Source organism: Petromyzon marinus, unplaced genomic scaffold (genome assembly GCF_048934315.1).
Source record: "Petromyzon marinus isolate PM22_M1 ecotype Great Lakes invasive population unplaced genomic scaffold, UKy_Petmar_22M1.pri1.0 PM_Scaffold_70, whole genome shotgun sequence".
In the NCBI taxonomy this organism is placed as follows: Eukaryota; Metazoa; Chordata; class Hyperoartia; order Petromyzontiformes; family Petromyzontidae; genus Petromyzon; species Petromyzon marinus.
Genome location: NW_027423678.1, coordinates 5,964 through 24,690, shown reverse-complemented (window position 1 = coordinate 24,690; position 18,727 = coordinate 5,964). Strand labels below are relative to the sequence as shown.

General features: G+C 51.8%; 1 protein-coding gene across 2 annotated transcripts; it reads left to right on the top strand.

Annotated features, from left to right (window-relative positions):
• Positions 1 to 2,243: 2,243 nt before the first annotated feature.
• Positions 2,244 to 16,889, top strand: LOC142923802 (ADP-ribosylhydrolase ARH1-like). 2 transcript variants are annotated; one of them, XM_076064775.1, is made up of 3 exons: positions 2,244 to 2,504; positions 10,199 to 10,300; positions 16,752 to 16,889. In XM_076064775.1, the coding sequence occupies exons 1-3, from the start codon at positions 2,258 to 2,260 to the stop codon at positions 16,859 to 16,861; spliced, it is 459 nt and encodes a 152-aa protein (XP_075920890.1). In that variant the 5' UTR covers positions 2,244 to 2,257; the 3' UTR covers positions 16,862 to 16,889. The 2 variants fall into 2 exon arrangements, with proteins under 2 accessions (XP_075920890.1, XP_075920889.1); XM_076064774.1 differs by having other exon boundaries at positions 16,410 to 16,889.
• Positions 16,890 to 18,727: the final 1,838 nt, after the last annotated feature.

The following is an 18,727-nucleotide window of genomic DNA, read 5'->3' as shown; positions in this document are numbered from 1 at the left end:
ACACCCACAGACTCACCACACAGACACCCACAGACTCACCACACAGACACCCACAGACTCACCACACAGAGACCCATAGACTCACCACACAGAGACCCATAGACTCACCACACAGAGACCCATAGACTCATCACACAGAGACCCACAGACTCATCACACAGAGACCCACAAACTCACCACACAGAGACCCACAGACTCATCACACAGAGAAGCATAGACTCACTACACAGAGAAGCATAGACTCACTACACAGAGACTCACAGACTCACCACACAGACACCCACAGACTCACCACACAGACACCCACAGACTCACCACACAGACACCCACAGACTCACCACACAGAAACCCACAGACTCACCACACAGAGACCCACAGACTCACCACACAGAGACCCATAGACTCATCACACAGAGACCCATAGACTCACCACACAGAGACCCATAGACTCATCACACAGAGACCCACAGACTCATCACACAGAGACCCACAAACTCACCACACAGAGACCCACAGACTCACCACACTGAGACCCACAGACTCACCACACAGAGACCCACAGACTCACCACACAGAAACCCACAGACTCACCACACAGAGACCCACAGACTCACCACACAGAGACACCCATAGACTCACACAGACACCCACAGACTCACCACACACAGACACCCACAGACTCACCACACACAGACACCCACAGACTCACCACACAGAGACCTATAGACTCACCACACAGAGACCCACAGACTCACTACACAGACACCCATAGATTCACACAGAGACCCACAGACTCACCACACAGACACCCACAGACTCACCACACACAGACACCCACACAGCCTCACCACACAGAAACCCACACAGACTCACCACCACACAGAGACCCACAGACTCACCACACAGACACCCACAGACTCACCACACAGACACCCATAGACTCACCACACAGAAACCCACAGACTCACCACACAGACACCCACAGACTCACTACACAGAGACCCACAGACTCACCACACAGAGACCCGCAGACTCACCACACAGAGACCCACAGACTCACCACACAGAGACCCACAGACTCACCACACAGAGACCCACAGACTCACACAGAGACCCACAGACTCACCACACAGACACCCACAGACTCACCACCCAGAGACCCACAGACTCACCACACAGAAACCCACAGACTCACCACACAGACACCCACAGACTCACCACACAGACACCCACAGACTCACCACCCAGAGACCCACAGACTCACCACACAGAGACCCATAGACTCACCACACAGAGACCCATAGACTCACCACACAGAGACCCATAGACTCATCACACAGAGACCCACAGACTCACTACACAGAGACCCATAGACTCACCACACAGAAACCCACAGACTCACCACACAGAGACCCACAGACTCACCACACAGAAACCCATAGACTCACCACACAGACACCCACAGACTCACCACACAGACACCGACAGACTCACCACCCAGAGACCCACAGACTCACCACACAGACACCCATAGACTCACCACACAGAGACCCACAGACTCACCACACAGAGACCCACAGACTCACTACACAGAGACCCACAGACTCACCACACAGAGACCCACAGACTCACCACACAGAGACACCCATAGACTCACACAGACACCCACAGACTCACTACACAGAGACCCACAGACTCACCACAACAGACACGTATAGACTCACACAGAGACCCATAGACTCACTACACAGAGACGCACAGACTCACCACACAGACACGTATAGACTCACACAGAGACACCCATAGACTCACCACACAGAGACACCCACAGACTCACCACACAGAGACACCCACAGACTCACCACACAGACACCCATAGACTCACCACACAGAGACCCATAGACTCACACAGAGACCCATAGACTCACACAGACACCCACAGACTCACCACACACAGACACCCACAGACTCACACAGAGACCCATAGACTCACACAGACTCCCATAGACTCCCCACACAGAGACCCACAGACTCACCACACAGACACCCATAGACTCACACAGAGAACCCAAAGACTCACCACACAGAGACACCCACAGACTCACCACACACACAGACACACACACAGCCTCACCACACACAGACACAGCCTCACCACACACACAGACCCCTACACAGCCTCACCACACCCTTCCTTCTATACCAGGCTAGGTCCACCTCCACCACCCACCCACCCACCACCCACCCACCAACCACGATGCCCGTGGCCCCGCTACACGACCGCTACCGCGCCTGCATGCTCTTGAGTGGTGCTGGGGACGCTCTGGGCTACGGCGCCTCGCGCTGGGAGTACTGCGAGTCGGGCCGCCAGATCGTGGACGAGCTCGCCGGCCTGGGAGGGCTCAGCCGGCTCCGTCTGGCGCCTCCCACGTGGCCCGTCAGCGATGACACAGTCCTGCACCTAGCCACGGCGGAGGCGCTCGCGAGGCACTCGGAGAAAGTGGGTGGGTGGGTGTGGTTTGGTGGGTGGGTGGGGTGGTGGGTGGGTAGGTGGGTGGGTGGGTGGGTTAGTGGGGGGGTAGGTGGGTGCGTTAGTGGAGGGGTAGGTGGGTGGGTGAGTTAGTGAGTTAGTGGATGGGTGAGTGAGTGGGTGGGTGAGTTAGTGAGTGAGTGAGTGTGTGAGTGAGTGGGTGGGTGTGGTTTGGTGGGTGGGGTTGGTGGGTGGGTGGTGGGTGGGGTGGGGGGGTGGTGTGGGTGGGTGGGTGGGTTAGTGGGGGGGTAGGTGGGTGGGTGAGTGAGTGAGTGGGTGGGTGAGTGAGTGAGTGGGTGAGTGGGTGGGTGGATGGGTGAGTGGGTGGGTGGATGAGTGAGTGAGTGGGTGAGTGAGTGAGTGTGTGGGTGGGTGAGTGAGTGAGTGTGTGGGTGGGTGAGTTAGTGAGTGAGTTAGTGAGTGAGTTAGTGAGTGAGTTAGTGGGTGAGTGGGTGAGTGAGTTAGTGAGTGAGTGAGTTAGTGAGTGAGTTAGTGAGTTAGTTAGTGAGTTAGTGAGTGAGTGGGTGAGTGAGTGAGTGGGTGAGTGGGTGGGTGAGTGGGTGAGGGAGTTAGTGAGTTAGTTAGTGAGTTAGTGAGTGAGTTAGTGAGTGAGTGAGTTAGTGAGTGAGTTAGTGAGTGAGTTAGTGAGTTAGTGAGTGAGTGGGTGAGTGAGTGAGTGGGTGAGTGAGTGAGTTAGTGAGTGAGTGAGTGGGTGGGTGAGTGAGTGAGTGGGTGAGTGGGTGGGTGAGTGAGTTAGTGAGTTAGTTAGTGAGTTAGTGGGTGAGTGAGTTAGTGAGTTAGTGAGTGGGTGGGTGAGTGGGTGAGTGGGTGAGTGAGTGGGTGGGTGGGTGGAGTGAGTAGGTGAATGAGTGGGTGGAGTGAGTGGGTGGATGGGTGAGTGAGTGGGTGGGTGAGTGAGTGAGTGGGTGAGTGGGTGAGTGGGTGGGTGGATGGGTGAGTGGAGGGGTGGGTGAGTGAGTGAGTGAGTGAGTTGAGAGTGTGTGGGTGGGTGAGTTAGTGAGTTAGTTAGTGAGTTAGTGAGTGAGTGAGTTAGTGAGTGAGTGAGTTAGTGAGTGAGTTAGTGAGTGTGTGAGTGAGTGGGTGGGTGGGTGGGTGTGAGTGAGTGAGTGGGTGAGTGGGTGGGTGAGTGGGTGAGTTAGTGAGTGGGTGGATGGGTGAGTGAGTGGGTGGGTGAGTGAGTGAGTGGGTGAGTGAGTGAGTGGATGGGTGAGTGAGTTAGTGAGTTAGTGAGTGTGTGGGTGGGTGAGTGAGTGAGTGGGTGGTGGGTGGGTGAGTGGGTGAGTGAGTTAGTGAGTTAGTGAGTGAGTGAGTTAGTGAGTGAGTTAGTGAGTGAGTTAGTGAGTTAGTGAGTGAGTTAGTGAGTTAGTGAGTGGGTGAGTGGGTGAGTGAGTTAGTGAGTGAGTGAGTTAGTGAGTGAGTGAGTGGGTGAGTGAGTGAGTGGGTGAGTGGGTGAGTGAGTGAGTTAGTGAGTTAGTTAGTGAGTTAGTGGGTGAGTGAGTTAGTGAGTTAGTGAGTGGGTGGGTGAGTGGGTGAGTGGGTGAGTGAGTGGGTGGGTGAGTGAGTAGGTGAATGAGTGGGTGAGTGAGTGGGTGGATGGGTGAGTGAGTGGGTGGGGGTGAGTGAGTGGGTGAGTGGTGAGTGGGTGGGTGGATGGGTGGTGAGTGGGTGTGTGAGTGAGTGAGTGGGTGAGTGACTTAGTGAGTGTGTGGGTGGGTGAGTTAGTGAGTTAGTTAGTGAGTTAGTGAGTGAGTTAGAGAGTTAGTGAGTGAGTGAGTTAGTGAGTTAGTGAGTGAGTTAGTGAGTGTGTGAGTGAGTGGGTGGGTGAGTGAGTAGGTGAGTGGGGTGGGTGAGTTAGTGAGTGAGTGGGTGAGTGGGAGAGTGGGTGGGTGAGTGAGTTAGTGAGTGGGTGAGGGGTTAGTGAGTTAGTGAGTGTGTGGGTGAGTTAGTGAGTGAGTTAGAGAGTGACTTAGTGAGTTAGTGGTGAGTTAGTGAGTGACTTAGTGAGTTAGTGAGTTAGTTAGTGAGTTAGTGGGTGCGTGAGTTAGGAGTTGTGAGTGAGTTAGTGAGTTGGTGAGTGAGTTAGTGAGTGAGTTAGTGAGTTAGTGGGTGAGTGAGTGGGTGAGTGAGTTAGTGAGTGTGTGGGTGGGTGAGTTAGTGAGTTAGTGAGTGAGTGAGTTAGTGAGTGAGGTTAGTGAGTGAGTTAGTGAGTGAGTGAGTGGGTGAGTGAGTGAGTGGGTGGGTGGGTGAGTGGGTGGGTGGGTGGATGAGTGAGTTAGTGAGTGAGTTAGTGAGTGAGTTAGTGAGTGTGTGAGTGAGTGAGTGGGTGAGTGAGTAGGTGAGTGAGTGAGTGAGTGGGTGAGTTAGTGAGTGAGTGGGTGGGTGAGTGGGAGAGTGGGTGGGTGAGTGAGTTAGTGAGTGGGTGAGTGGGTTAGTGAGTTAGTGAGTGTGTGGGTGAGTTAGTGAGTGAGTTAGTGAGTGACTTAGTTAGTGAGTGAGTTAGTTAGTGAGTTAGTGAGTTAGTGGTGAGTGAGTTAGTGAGTGAGTGAGTTAGTGAGTTAGTTAGTGAGTTAGTTAGTGAGTCTAGTGAGTTAGTGGGTGAGTGAGTGGGTGAGTGAGTTAGTGAGTGTGTGGGTGGGTGAGTTAGTGAGTTAGTGAGTGAGTGAGTTAGTGAGTTAGTTAGTGAGTTAGTGGGTGAGTGAGTTAGTGAGTTAGTGAGTGGGTTGGGTGAGTGGGTGAGTGGGTGAGTGAGTGGGTGAGTGAGTGAGTGAGTGGGTGAGTGAGTGAGTGGGTGAGTGAGTGAGTGGGTGGGTGAGTGGGTGAGTGAGTGAGTGGGTGGGTGGATGGGTGAGTGAGTGGGTGGGTGAGTGAGTGAGTGGGTGAGTGAGTTAGTGAGTGTGTGGGTGGGTGAGTTAGTGAGTTAGTGAGTGAGTTAGTGAGTTAGTGAGTGAGTGAGTTAGTAGTGAGTTAGTGAGTGAGTTAGTGAGTGGGTGGGTGGGTGAGTGAGTAGAGTGGTGAGTGGGTGAGTTAGTGAGTGAGTGGGGAGTGGGAGAGTGGGTGGGTGAGTGAGTTAGTGAGTGGGTGAGTGGGTTAGTGAGTTAGTGAGTTAGTGAGTGTGTGGGTGAGTTAGTGAGTGGACTTAGTGAGTTAGTGAGTGAGTTAGTGAGTGACTTAGTGAGTTAGTGAGTGAGTTAGTGAGTTAGTTAGTGAGTTAGTGGGTGCGTGAGTTAGTGAGTTAGTGAGTGAGTGAGTTAGTGAGTTAGTGAGTGAGTGAGTTAGTGAGTGAGTTAGTGAGTTAGTGGGTGATGAGTGAGTGGGTGAGTGAGGTTAGTGAGTGTGTGGGTGGGTGCGTTAGTGAGTTAGTGAGTGAGTTAGTGAGTTAGTGAGTGAGTTAGTGAGGGAGTTAGTGAGTGAGTGAGTGAGTGGGTGGGTGAGTGGGTGGGTGGGTGGATGAGTGAGTTAGTGAGTGAGTGAGTTAGTGAGTGAGTTAGTGAGTGAGTTAGTGAGTGTGTGAGTGAGTGAGTGGGTGAGTGATTAGGTGAGTGAGTGAGTGAGTGGGGTGAGTTAGTGAGTGAGTGGGTGGGGTGAGTGGGAGTGTGGGTGGGTGAGTTAGTGAGTGGGTGAGTGGGTTAGTGAGTTAGTGAGTGTGTGGGTGAGTTAGTGAGTGAGTTAGTGAGTGACTTAGTGAGTGAGTTAGTTAGTGAGTTAGTGAGTTAGTGGGTGAGTGAGTTAGTGAGTGAGTGAGTTAGTGAGTTAGTGAGTGAGTGAGTTAGTTAGTGAGTTAGTGAGTTAGGGGTGAGTGAGTGGGTGAGTGAAGTTAGTGAGTTAGTGAGTGTGTGGGTGGGTGTGTTAGTGAGTTAGTGAGTGAGTGAGTGAGTTAGTGAGTTAGTTAGTGAGTTAGTGGGTGAGTGAGTTAGTGAGTTAGTGAGTGGGTGGGTGAGTGGGTGAGTGGGTGAGTGAGTGGGTGAGTGAGTGAGTGAGTGGGTGAGTGAGTGAGTGGGTGAGTGAGTGGGTGGGTGAGTGGGTGAGTGAGTGGGGTGAGTGAGTGGGTGAGTGGGTGAGTGAATGGGTGGGTGGGTGAGTGAGTGAGTGGGTGGGTGAGTGGATGGGTGAGGGAGTGAGTTAGTGAGTGAGTTAGTGACTGAGTGGGTGGGTGAGTGAGTTAGTGAGTGAGTGGGTGAGTGAGTGAGTGAGTGGGTGAGTGAGTGGGTGGGTGGGTGGGTGAGTGAGTGAGTGGTGGGTGGGTGAGTGAGTGGGTGGGTGGGTGAGTGAATGAGTGAGTGGGTGAGTGGGTGAGTGAGTGGGTGGGTGAGTGAGTGCGTGGGTGATTGAGTGGGTGAGTGGGTGAGTGAGTGAGTTAGTGAGTGAGTGAGTTAGTGAGTTAGTGAGTGGGAGTGAGTGAGTGGGTGAGTGAGTGAGTGGGTGAGTGAGTGAGTTAGTGAGTGAGTGAGTGGGGTGAGTGAGTGGGTGAGTGAGTGGGTGGGTGAGTGGGTGGGTGAGTGAGTGGGTGAGTGGGTTGGTGGGTTGGTGGAGGGGGTGGGTGAGTGAGTGAGTGAGTGGGTGAGTGAGTTAGTTAGTGGAGTGAGTGAGTGAGTGGGTGAGTGGGTGGTGAGTGGGTGGGTGAGTGAGTGGGTGGGAGGTGAGTGAGTGAGTGAGTGGGTGAGTGGGTGAGTGAGTTAGTGAGTGTGTGGGTTGAGTTATTGAGTGGGTGAGTGGGTGAGTAGGTGGGTGGGTGGTGAGTGCGTGGGTGAGTGGGTGAGTGAGTGAGTGGGTGAGTGAGTGACTGAGTGGATGGGTGAGTGAGTGAGTGAGTGGGAGAGTAGGGTGGATGGGTGAGTGAGTGGGTGGGTGAGTGAATGAGTGAGTGGGTGAGTGGGTGAGTGGGTGGGTGAGTGAATAAGTGAGTGGGGGAGTGGGTGAATGAGCGGGTGAATGGGTGAGTGAGTGGGTGAGTGGATGAGTGGGTGAGTGGATGAGTGGATGAGTGGGTGGGTGGATGAGTGGGTGAAGTGGGTGGTGGGTGAGTGAGTGGGTGGGTGAGTGAGTGTGTGTGAGTGGGTGAGTGGGTGGGTGATTGAGTGGGTGGGTGAGGAGTGGTTTAGTGGGGTGGGTGAGTGGGAGAGTGAGTGGGGTGAGTGGGTGGGTGAGTGGGAGAGTGGGTGGGTGGGGTGAGTGGGTGGGTGAGTGAATGAGTGAGTGACTGGGTGAGTGGGTTTGTGGGTGAGTGGTGGGTGAGTGGTGAGTGGGTAGGTGAGTGGGTGAGTGAGTGGGTGAGTGGGTGGGGAGAGTGAGTGGAGTGAGTGGGTGGGTGGGTGAGTGAGTGAGTGGGTGAGTGGGTGGGTGAGTGGGTGGGTGAGCGAGTGAGTGAGTGGGTGAGTGGGTGAGTGGGTGAGGGGGTGGGTGGGTGGGTGAGTGAGTGAGTGGGTGGGTGAGTGGGTGAGTGGATGGGTGAGTGAATGAGTGAGTGGGTGAGTGGGTGAGTGAGTGAGTGGGAGAGTAGGGTGGATGGGTGAGTGAGTGGATAGGTGGGTGAGTGGGTGAGTGAGTGGGTGAGTGAGTTAGTAAGTGGTGAGTGGGTGAGTCAGAGACCCAGGTTGTTGGTGTGTGGTTGTTGTTGATGTTGTTGTTGATGTGGTTGTTGTGGTTGTTGTTGATGTGGTTGTTGTTGTGGTTGTTGATGTTGTTGATGTGGTTGTTGTGGTTGTTGTGGTTGATGTTGTTGATGTTGTTGGTTGTTTATGTGGTTGTTGTGATTGTTGTGGTTGTTGATGTTGTTGATGTGGTTGTTGTTTGTGGTTGTTGTGGTTGATGTGGTTGTTGTGATTGTTGTGGTTGTTGATGTTGTTGATGTGGTTGTTGTGGTTGTTGTTGTTGATTTTGTTGTTGTGGTTGTTGTGGTTGTTGATGTGGTTTGTTGATGTTGTTGATGTTGTTGATGTGGTTGTTGTGGTTGTTGATGTTGTTGTTGATGTTGTTGATGTGGTTGTTGTGGTTGTTGTTGATATTGTTGTTGTGGTTGTTGTGGTTGTTGATGTGGTTGTTGTTGATGTTGTTGTTGTTGATGTGGTTGTTGTTGTAGTGATTGTTGTTGTTGTAGTGATTGTTGTTGTTGTGGTTGATGTCGTTGTTGTTGTTGTAGTGATTGTTGTTGTAGTGATTGTTGTTGTTGTGATTGTTTTTGTTGTAGTTGATGTTGTTGTTGTAGTGATTGTTGTTGTGATTGTTGTTGTAGTGATTGTTGTAGTGATTGTTGTAGTGATTGTTGTAGTGATTGTTGTTGTTGTTGTGATTGTTGTTGTAGTGATTGTTGATGTGATTGTTGTAGTTGTAGTGATTGTTGTAGTGATTGTAGTGATTGTTGATGTGATTGTTGTTGTTGTAGTGATTGTTGTAGTGATTGTAGTGATTGTTGTAGTGATTGTTGTTGTTGTGATTGTAGTGATTGTTGTTGTTGACTTTAGATGTTGTTGTTGATGTTGTTGTTGATGTTGTTGTTTTGTTGTTGTTGTAGTGATTGTTGATGTTTGTTGTTGTGTTGTTGTAGTGATTGTTGTAGTGATTGTTGTGTGATTGTTGTTGATGTTGTTGTTTTGTTGTTGTTGTAGTGATTGTTGATGTTGTAGTGATTGTTGTTGTTGTTGTAGTGATTGTTGTAGTGATTGTTGTTGTAGTGATTGTTGTAGTGATTGTTGTTGATGTTGTTGTTTTGTTGTTGTTGTTGTAGTAGTGATTGTTGTTGTTGTTTGTTGTAGTGATTGTTGTTGTTGTAGTGATTGTTGTTGTTGTTGTGGTGGTTGTTGTTGTTGTAGTGATTGTTGTAGTGATTGTTGTAGTGATTGTTGTTGTTGTAGTGATTGTTGTTGTAGTGATTGTTGTAGTGATTGTAGTGATTGTTGATGTGATTGTTGTTGTTGTAGTGATTGTTGTTGTAGTGATTGTTGTAGTGATTGTTGTAGTGATTGTTGTTTTGTTGTTGTTGATGTTGTTGTTGTAGTGATTGTTGTTGTAGTGATTGTTGTTGTTGTAGTGATTGTTGTTGTGTTGCTGTAGTGATTGTTGTTGATGTTGTTGTTGATGTCGTTGTAGTGATTGTTGTTGTTGTAGTGATTGTTGTTGTTGTTGATGTTGTTGTTGTAGTAGTGATTGTTGTTGTTGTAGTAGTGATTGTTGTTGTAGTGATTGTTGTTGTTGTAGTGATTGTTGTTGTTGATGTTGTTGTTGTAGTGATTGTTGATGTGATTGTTGTGATTGTAGTGATTGTTGTGATTGTTGTTGTTGTAGTGATTGTTGTTGTTGATGTTGTTGTAGTGATGTTGTTGATGTTGTTGTTTTGTTGTTGTTGTAGTAATTGTTGTTGTAGTGATTGTAGTAATTGTTGTTGTTGTTGTGATTGTTGTTGTGATTGTTGTGATTGTAGTGATTGTTGTTGTTGTTGATGTGATTGTTGTTGTTGTTATTGTTGTTGTGCTTGTAGTGATTGTAGTGATTGTTGTTGTTGTTGTAGTAGTGATTGTTGTAGTGATTGTTGTGATTGTAGTGATTGTTGTTGTTGTAGTAGTGATTGTTGTTGTGATTGTTGTGATTGTAGTGATTGTTGTTGTTGTAGTAGTGATTGTTGTTGTGAATTGTTGTGATTGTTGTTGACTTTAGATGCCCAAGCCAAGGAAGTCCTCTTCCACAAAATGGCTGCCGGCTACGTGGCGGCCATGTTGGACATGGAGGGCAGGAAGCCGGGCCCCACGAGCATTCTGGGTAAACACTGTACACACACCGAAACGCACTGTACACACACTGTACGTGCACTGTACACGCGCGTGCACAAACGTGTGCGCACTGTACAAACACCGCGACGCACCGCGCGTGCACTGTACAAACACGGCGCCTACACTGTACGTGCACTGTACAAAACTGCACGTGCACTGTACAAAACTGTACATGCACTGTATAAAACTGTACCTGCACTGTACAAAACTATATCTGCACTGTACGCAGACAAAGGTGTCTCGCCTCGTGTGTAGCCCACGTGGGCTACGGGGCAAGAGCTGATGTGTGTGTGTCACTGTGTGTGTGTGTCTGTGTGTGTGTCACTGTGTGTGTCACTGTGTGTGTGTGTCACTGTGTGTGTGTCACTCTGTGTGTGTGTCTGTGTGTGTGTCACTGTGTGTGTGTGTCACTGTGTGTGTGTGTCACTGTGTGTGTGTGTGTCTGTGTGTGTGTGTGTGTCACTGTGTGTGTGTGTCACTCTGTGTGTGTGTCTGTGTGTGTGTCACTGTGTGTGTGTGTCACTGTGTGTATGTCACTGTGTGTGTGTGTCACTGTGTGTGTGTCACTGTGTGTGTGTGTGTCACTCTGTGTGTGTGTCTGTGTGTGTGTCACTCTGTGTGTGTGTGTCTGTGTGTGTGTCACTCTGTGTGTGTGTCTGGTGTGTGTGTGTGTCACTGTGTGTGTGTGTACACTGTGTGTGTGTCACTCTGTGTGTGTGTGTCTGTGTGTGTGTCACTCTGTGTGTGTGTCTGTGTGTGTGTGTGTGTCACTGTGTGTGTGTGTACACTGTGTGTGTGTGTCACTGTGTGTGTGTGTGTCACTGTGTGTGTGTGTGTCACTGTGTGTGTGTGTCACTGTGTGTGTGTGTCACTGTGTGTGTGTCACTGTGTGTGTGTGTCACTGTGTGTGTGTGTGTCACTGTGTGTGTCACTGTGTGTGTGTGTCACTGTGTGTGTGTGTGTCACTGTGTGTGTCACTGTGTGTGTGTGTCACTGTGTGTGTGTGTGTCACTGTGTGTGTCACTGTGTGTGTGTGTCACTGTGTGTGTGTCACTGTGTGTGTGTGTCACTCTGTGTGTGTGTCTGTGTGTGTGTCACTGTGTGTGTGTGTCACTGTGTGTGTGTGTCACTGTGTGTGTGTGTGTCTGTGTGTGTGTGTGTGTCACTCTGTGTGTGTGTCACTGTGTGTGTGTGTCACTGTGTGTGTCACTGTGTGTGTGTGTCACTCTGTGTGTGTGTCACTGTGTGTGTGTGTCACTGTGTGTGTGTGTGTCACAGTGTGTGTGTGTCACTGTGTGTGTGTGTGTCACTGTGTGTGTGTGTCACTGTGTGTGTCACTGTGTGTGTGTGTGTCACTGTGTGTGTGTGTCACTCTGTGTGTGTGTCTGTGTGTGTGTCACTGTGTGTGTGTCACTCTGTGTGTGTCACTCTGTGTGTGTGTCACTGTGTGTGTGTGTCACTGTGTGTGTGTGTCACTCTGTGTGTGTGTCTGTGTGTGTGTCTGTGTGTCACTCTGTGTGTGTGTCTGTGTGTGTGTGTCACTGTGTGTGTGTGTGTCACTGTGTGTGTCACTCTGTGTGTGTGTGTCACTCTGTGTGTGTGTGTGTCACTGTGTGTGTGTCACTGTGTGTGTGTGTCACTGTGTGTGTCACTCTGTGTGTGTGTCTGTGTGTGTGTGTCACTCTGTGTGTGTGTCTGTGTGTGTGTCACTGTGTGTGTGTCACAGTGTGTGTGTCACTGTGTGTGTGTCACTCTGTGTGTATGTGTCACTGTGTGTGTGTCACTCTGTGTGTGTGTCTGTGTGTGTGTCACTGTGTGTGTCACTGTGTCACTCTGTGTGTGTGTGTCTGTGTGTGTGTCACTGTGTGTGTCACTGTGTGTGTCACTCTGTGTGTGTGTCACTGTGTGTGTCACTGTGTGTGTCACTGTGTGTGTCACTGTGTGTGTGTGTCACTGTGTGTGTCACTGTGTGTGTGTCACTGTGTGTGTGTCACTCTGTGTGTGTGTCTGTGTGTGTGTCACTGTGTGTGTGTCACTGTGTGTGTGTGTCACTGTGTGTGTGTGTCACTGTGTGTGTGTGTGTCACTGTGTGTCTGTGTCACTCTGTGTGTGTGTGTCACTCTGTGTGTGTGTACACTGTGTGTGTGTCACTGTGTGTGTCACTCTGTGTGTGTGTCACTCTGTGTCACTGTGTGTGTGTCACTGTGTGTGTGTGTACTAGTGTGTGTGTGTGTGTCACAGTGTGTGTGTGTACTAGTGTGTGTGTGTCTGTGTGTGTGTCACTGTGTGTGTGTCACTCTGTGTGTGTGTCACTCTGTGTGTGTGTCACTCTGTGTGTGTGTCACTGTGTGTGTGTGTGTGTCACTGTGTGTGTGTCACTGTGTGTGTGTCACTCTGTGTGTGTGTCACTGTGTGTGTGTCACTGTGTGTGTGTGTCACTGTGTGTGTGTGTCACTGTGTGTGTCACTCTGTGTGTGTGTCACTGTGTGTGTGTGTGTCACTGTGTGTGTGTGTCACTGTGTGTGTCACTGTGTGTGTGTGTCACTGTGTGTGTGTGTCACTGTGTGTGTCACTGTGTATGTGTGTCTGTGTGTGTGTCACTGTGTGTGTGTCACTGTGTGTGTGTCACTCTGTGTGTGTGTCACTGTGTGTGTGTGTCACTCTGTGTGTGTGTCACTGTGTGTGTGTCACTGTGTGTGTGTGTCTGTGTGTGTGTGTCACTGTGTGTGTGTGTGTCACTGTGTGTGTGTGTCTGTGTGTGTGTGTCACTGTGTGTGTGTGTCTGTGTGTGTGTGTCACTGTGTGTGTGTGTGTCACTGTGTGTGTGTGTCACTGTGTGTGTCACTGTGTGTGTGTGTGTCACTGTGTGTGTGTGTCACTGTGTGTGTCACTGTGTATGTGTGTCTGTGTGTGTGTCACTGTGTGTGTGTCACTGTGTGTGTGTCACTCTGTGTGTGTGTGTCTGTGTGTGTGTGTCACTGTGTGTGTGTGTGTCACTGTGTGTGTGTGTCTGTGTGTGTGTGTCACTGTGTGTGTGTGTCTGTGTGTGTGTGTCACTGTGTGTGTGTGTCACTGTGTGTGTGTGTGTCACTGTGTGTGTGTCACTGTGTGTGTGTCACTCTGTGTGTGTGTGTCACTGTGTGTGTGTGTGTCACTGTGTGTGTGTGTCTGTGTGTGTGTGTCACTGTGTGTGTGTGTCTGTGTGTGTGTGTCACTGTGTGTGTGTGTGTCACTGTGTGTGTGTCTGTGTGTGTGTGTGTGTGTGTCACTGTGATAGTGTAGTGGTTAGCGCTACGCTGCGCTATGAACCTGGCGACCCGGGTTCGATTCCCGCTCACGGCCAACACCAGTGACGATTATCTGAACCGGTCCTGGGCCTCCCCTAGGTCTACTCAGCCTCAAATGAGTACCTGGTGCGGTGTGTAGTAAACATTGCCACTGGGGAGACAAAGGCGGTCGGGCGTGGTGCTGGCCACCCACCCCCTCGTGTACCGTTCCGGCCTTCATAGGTGCTCGCTAACAGCACTTGCCCCTACAGTCTGTTAAGGCTATATGGGGGATCTTTGTTATCTTTGTTGTGTGTCACTGTGTGTGTCACTGTGTGTGTGTCACTGTGTGTGTGTACTGTGTGTGTGTGTCACTGTGTGTGTGTCACTGTGTGTGTGTCACTGTGTGTGTGTGTCACTGTGTGTGTGTGTCACTGTGTGTGTCACTGTGTGTGTGTCACTGTGTGTGTCACTCTGTATGTGTCACTCTGTGTGTGTCACTCTGTGTGTGTGTGTCTGTGTGTGTGTGTCACTGTGTGTGTGTACACTGTGTGTGTGTCACTGTGTGTGTGTACACTGTGTGTGTGTCACTGTGTGTGTGTCACTGTGTGTGTGTCACTGTGTGTGTCACTGTGTGTGTGTGTGTCACTGTGTGTGTGTGTCACTGTGTGTGTGTCACTGTGTGTGTGTCACTGTGTGTGTGTGTCTGTGTGTGTGTGTCACCGTGTGTGTCACTGTGTGTGTGTGTCACTGTGTGTGTGTGTCACTGTGTGTGTGTGTCACTCTGTGTGTGTGTCTGTGTGTCACTGTGTGTGTGTCTGTGTGTGTGTGTCACTGTGTGTGTGTGTGTCACTGTGTGTGTGTGTGTGTGTCACTGTGTGTGTCACTGTGTGTGTCACTGTGTGTGTGTGTCACTGTGTGTGTGTCACTGTGTGTGTCACTGTGTGTGTGTGTCACTGTGTGTGTGTGTCACTGTGTGTGTGTCACTGTGTGTGTGTCACTGTGTGTGTGTGTGTCACTGTGTGTGTGTCACTGTGTGTGTCACTGTGTGTCACTGTGTGTGTGTCACTCTGTGTGTGTGTCACTGTGTGTGTGTCACTGTGTGTGTGTGTCACTCTGTGTGTGTGTCACTCTGTGTGTGTCACTCTGTGTGTGTGTCACTGTGTGTGTGTCACTGTGTGTGTGTGTCTGTGTGTGTCATTGTGTGTGTCACTGTGTGTGTGTGTCACTGTGTGTGTGTCACTGTGTGTGTCACTGTGTGTGTCACTGTGTGTGTGTCTGTGTGTGTCACTGTGTGTGTCACTGTGTGTGTGTCACTGTGTGTGTCACTGTGTGTGTGTGTCACTGTGTGTGTGTCACTGTGTGTGTGTGTCACTGTGTGTGTGTCACTGTGTGTGTGTCACTGTGTATGTCACTGTGTGTGTCACTGTGTGTGTGTCACTCTGTGTGTGTGTCTGTGTGTGTCACTGTGTGTCACTGTGTGTGTGTGTTGTCACTGTGTGTGTGTCACTGTGTGTGTGTCACTGTGTGTCACTGTGTGTGTGTGTCACTGTGTGTGTGTCACTGTGTGTGTGTGTCACTGTGTGTGTGTGCACTGTGTGTGTGTGTCACTGTGTATGTCACTGTGTGTGTGTGGTCACTGTGTATGTCACTGTGTGTGTGTCACTGTGTGTGTCACTGTGTATGTCACTGTGTGTGCTCCTGGTGTGTGTCACTGTGTGTGTCACTGTGTGTGTGTCACTGTGTGTGTCACTGTGTGTGTGTCACTGTGTGTGTGTGTCTGTGTGTGTGTCACTGTGTGTGTGTCACTGTGTATGTCACTGTGTGTGTGTGTCTGTGTGTGTGTCACTGTGTGTGTGTGTCACTGTGTATGTCACTGTGTGTGTGTCACTGTGTGTGTGTCTGTGTGTGTGTCACTGTGTGTGCGTCACTGTGTGTGTGTCACTGTGTGTGTGTGTCACTGTGTGTGTCACTGTGTGTGTGTGTCACTGTGTGTGTGTCACTGTGTGTGTCACTGTGTGTGTGTGTGTGTCACTCTGTGTGTGTGTGTCACTGTGTGTGTCACTCTGTGTGTGTGTGTCACTGTGTGTGTGTCACTGTGTGTGTCACTGTGTGTGTCACTGTGTGTGTGTCACTGTGTGTGTCACTGTGTGTGTCACTGTGTGTGTGTGTCACTGTGTGTGTGTCACTGTGTGTGTCACTCTGTGTGTGTGTGTCACTGTGTGTGTGTCACTGTGTGTGTCACTGTGTGTGTCACTGTGTGTGTGTCACTCTGTGTGTGTGTCACTGTGTATGTCACTGTCACTGTGTGTGTGTGTGTCACTGTGTGTGTGTCACTCTGTGTGTGTCACTGTGTATGTCACTGTGTGTGTGTCACTGTGTGTGTGTGTGTCACTGTGTATGTCACTGTGTGTGTGTGTCTCTCTCACTGTGTCTCTGTGTGTGTGTCTGTCTCTCTCTGTCTCTCTGTCTCTGTCTGTGTCTCTCTCTGTCTCTGTGTCTCACTGTCTGTCTCTGTCTGTGTCTCCCCAGGCATGTCCGGGCCGCCCTGGCGGCTTCCGGGTCCCCTTCAACCCCAACGTGTCTCTGTGTTTGTGTGTGTGTGTCTGTGTCTATGTCTGTGTGTCTGTGTGTGTGTGTCTCTGTGTGTGTCTCACTGTGTCTGTGTGTCTCTGTGTGTGTCTGTGTCTCACTGTCTCTGTCTCTCTCTGTGTGTCTCTCTCACTGTGTCTCTGTGTGTGTGTCTGTGTCTCTCTCTGTGTCTCACTGTGTCTCTCTGTGTCTCTCTCTGTGTCTCTCTCTGTCTCTCTCTCTCTGTCTGTGTCTCCCCAGGCACGTCCCAGCTACGTCCGGGCCGCCCTGGCGGCTTCCGGGTCCCCTTCAACCCCAACGTCTCACTGTCTCTGTGTCTCTGTGTGTCTGTGTGTGTGTGTGTCTCTGTGTGTCTCTGTGTGTGTGTCTCTCTGTCTGTCTCTGTCTCTCTCTCTCTGTCTGTGTCCCCAGGCACGTCCCAGCTACGTCCGGGCCGCCCTGGCGGCTTCCGGGTCCCCTTCAACCCCAACGTCTCACTGTCTCTGTGTCTCTGTGTGTCTGTGTGTGTGTGTGTCTCTGTGTGTCTCTGTGTGTGTGTCTCTCTGTCTGTCTCTGTCTCTCTCTCTCTGTCTGTGTCCCCAGGCACGTCCCAGCTACGTCCGGGCCGCCCTGGCGGCTTCCGGGTCCCCTTCAACCCCAACGCCACGGGCTGCGGGGCCGCCATGCGGGCCATGTGCATCGGGCTGCGGTGACGCGCACCGTCACGTGACACCGACACCCACGCAGGGGCGGGGCGGGGCGGGGGTGGGGGGGGCGACTTCCTGTTTGGGGGGTGAGGTGGGGGCACTTCCTGTTGGGGGGGCGACTTCCTGTTTGGGGGGTGGGCGACTTCCTGTTGCAGAGTGGGGCGAGGGCACTTCCTGTTGCGGGGGGGGGCGACTTCCTGTTGCGGGGGGGGGCGACTTCCTGTTGCAGAGTGGGGCGGGGGCACTTCCTGTTAGGGGGGGAGGGGCGACTTCCTGTTAGGGGGGGGCGACTTCCTGTTGCAGAGTGGGGCGAGGGCACTTCTTGTTAGGGGGGGAGGGGCGACTTCCTGTTGCGGGGGGGGGGCGACTTCCTGTTAGGGGGGGGGCGACTTCCTGTTGCAGAGTGGGGCGGTGGAACTTCCTGTTAGGGGGGGAGGGGCGACTTCCTGTTGCGGGGGGGGGGGGCGACTTCCTGTTGCGGGGGAGGGGCGACTTCCTGTTAGGGGGGGGCGACTTCCTGTTGCAGAGTGGGGCGGTGGCACTTCCTGTTAGGGGGGAGGGGCGACTTCCTGTTGCGGGGGGGGGGCGACTTCCTGTTGCAGAGTGGGGCGGGGGCACTTCCTGTTAGGTGGGGGGCGACTTCCTTTTGGGAGGGGGCACTTCCTGTTAGGTGGGGGGCGACTTCCTTTTGGGAGGGGGCACTTCCATGTTGGGGGGGGGCACTTCCTGTTTGGGGGAGGCACTTCCTGTTAGGTGGGGGGCGACTTCCTTTTGGGAGGGGGCACTTCCATGTTGGGGGGGGGGGGCACTTCCTGTTTGGGGGGGACGACTTCCTGTTGGGGGAGGCACTTCCTGTTAGGGGGGCGACTTCCTGTTTGGGGGAGGCACTTCCTGTTGGGGGGGGAAGGTACTTCCTGTTATGGGGGGCGACTTCCTGTTGGGGGGAGGCACTTCCTGTTGGGGGAGGCACTTCCTGTTGGGGGGGCACTTCCTGTTGGGGGGGGAAGGTACTTCCTGTTAGGGGGGGCGATTTCCTGTTGGGGGGGAGGCACTTCCTGTTGGGGGGGCACTTCCTGTTGGGGGAGGCACTTCCTGTTGGGGGGGCACTTCCTGTTGGGGGGGAAGGTACTTCCTGTTAGGGGGGGGCGACTTCCTGTTGGGGAGGAGGCACTTCCTGTTGGGGGGGCACTTCCTGTGGGGGGGGAAGGTACTTCCTGTTAGGGGGGGGCGACTTCCTGATGGGGGGGAGGCACTTCCTGTTGGGGGGGCACTTCCTGTTGGGGGGAGGCACTTCCTGTTGGGGGGGAGGCACTTCCTGTTTGGGGGAGGCACTTCCTGTTGGGGGGCACTTCCTGTTGGGGGGGCACTTCCTGTTGGGGGGTTCACTTGCTGCCACCTCACCTGGGTTGTAGTTGTGCTGTCTGGTTGTGGTGGTTGTTGTTGTTGTGGTGGTTGTGGTGGTGGTTGTTGTGATGGTTGTGGTTGTGGTGGTAGTGATGGTTGTGGTTGTGGTGGTGGTTGTGGTGGTAGTGATGGTGGTAGTGGTAGTGGCTTTGGTGGTAGTGGTGGTGGTGGTGATAGTGGTGGTTGTGATGGTTGTGGTTGTGATGGTTGTGGTTGTGGTGGGTGTTGTGATGGTTGTGGTGGTTGTGGTGGTTGTGATGGTTGTGGTAGTGGTGGTGGTTGTGGTGGTTGTGGTGGTGGTAGTGGTGGTGACTTTGGTGCTAGTGGTGGTGGTTGTGGTGGTTGTGGTTGTGGTGGTTGTTGTGATGGTTGTGGTGGTTGTGATGGTTGTGGTGGTTGTGGTGGTAGTATTGGTTGTGGTTGTTGTTGTGGTGGTTGTGGTGGTAGTGATGGTTGTAGTTGTTGTGG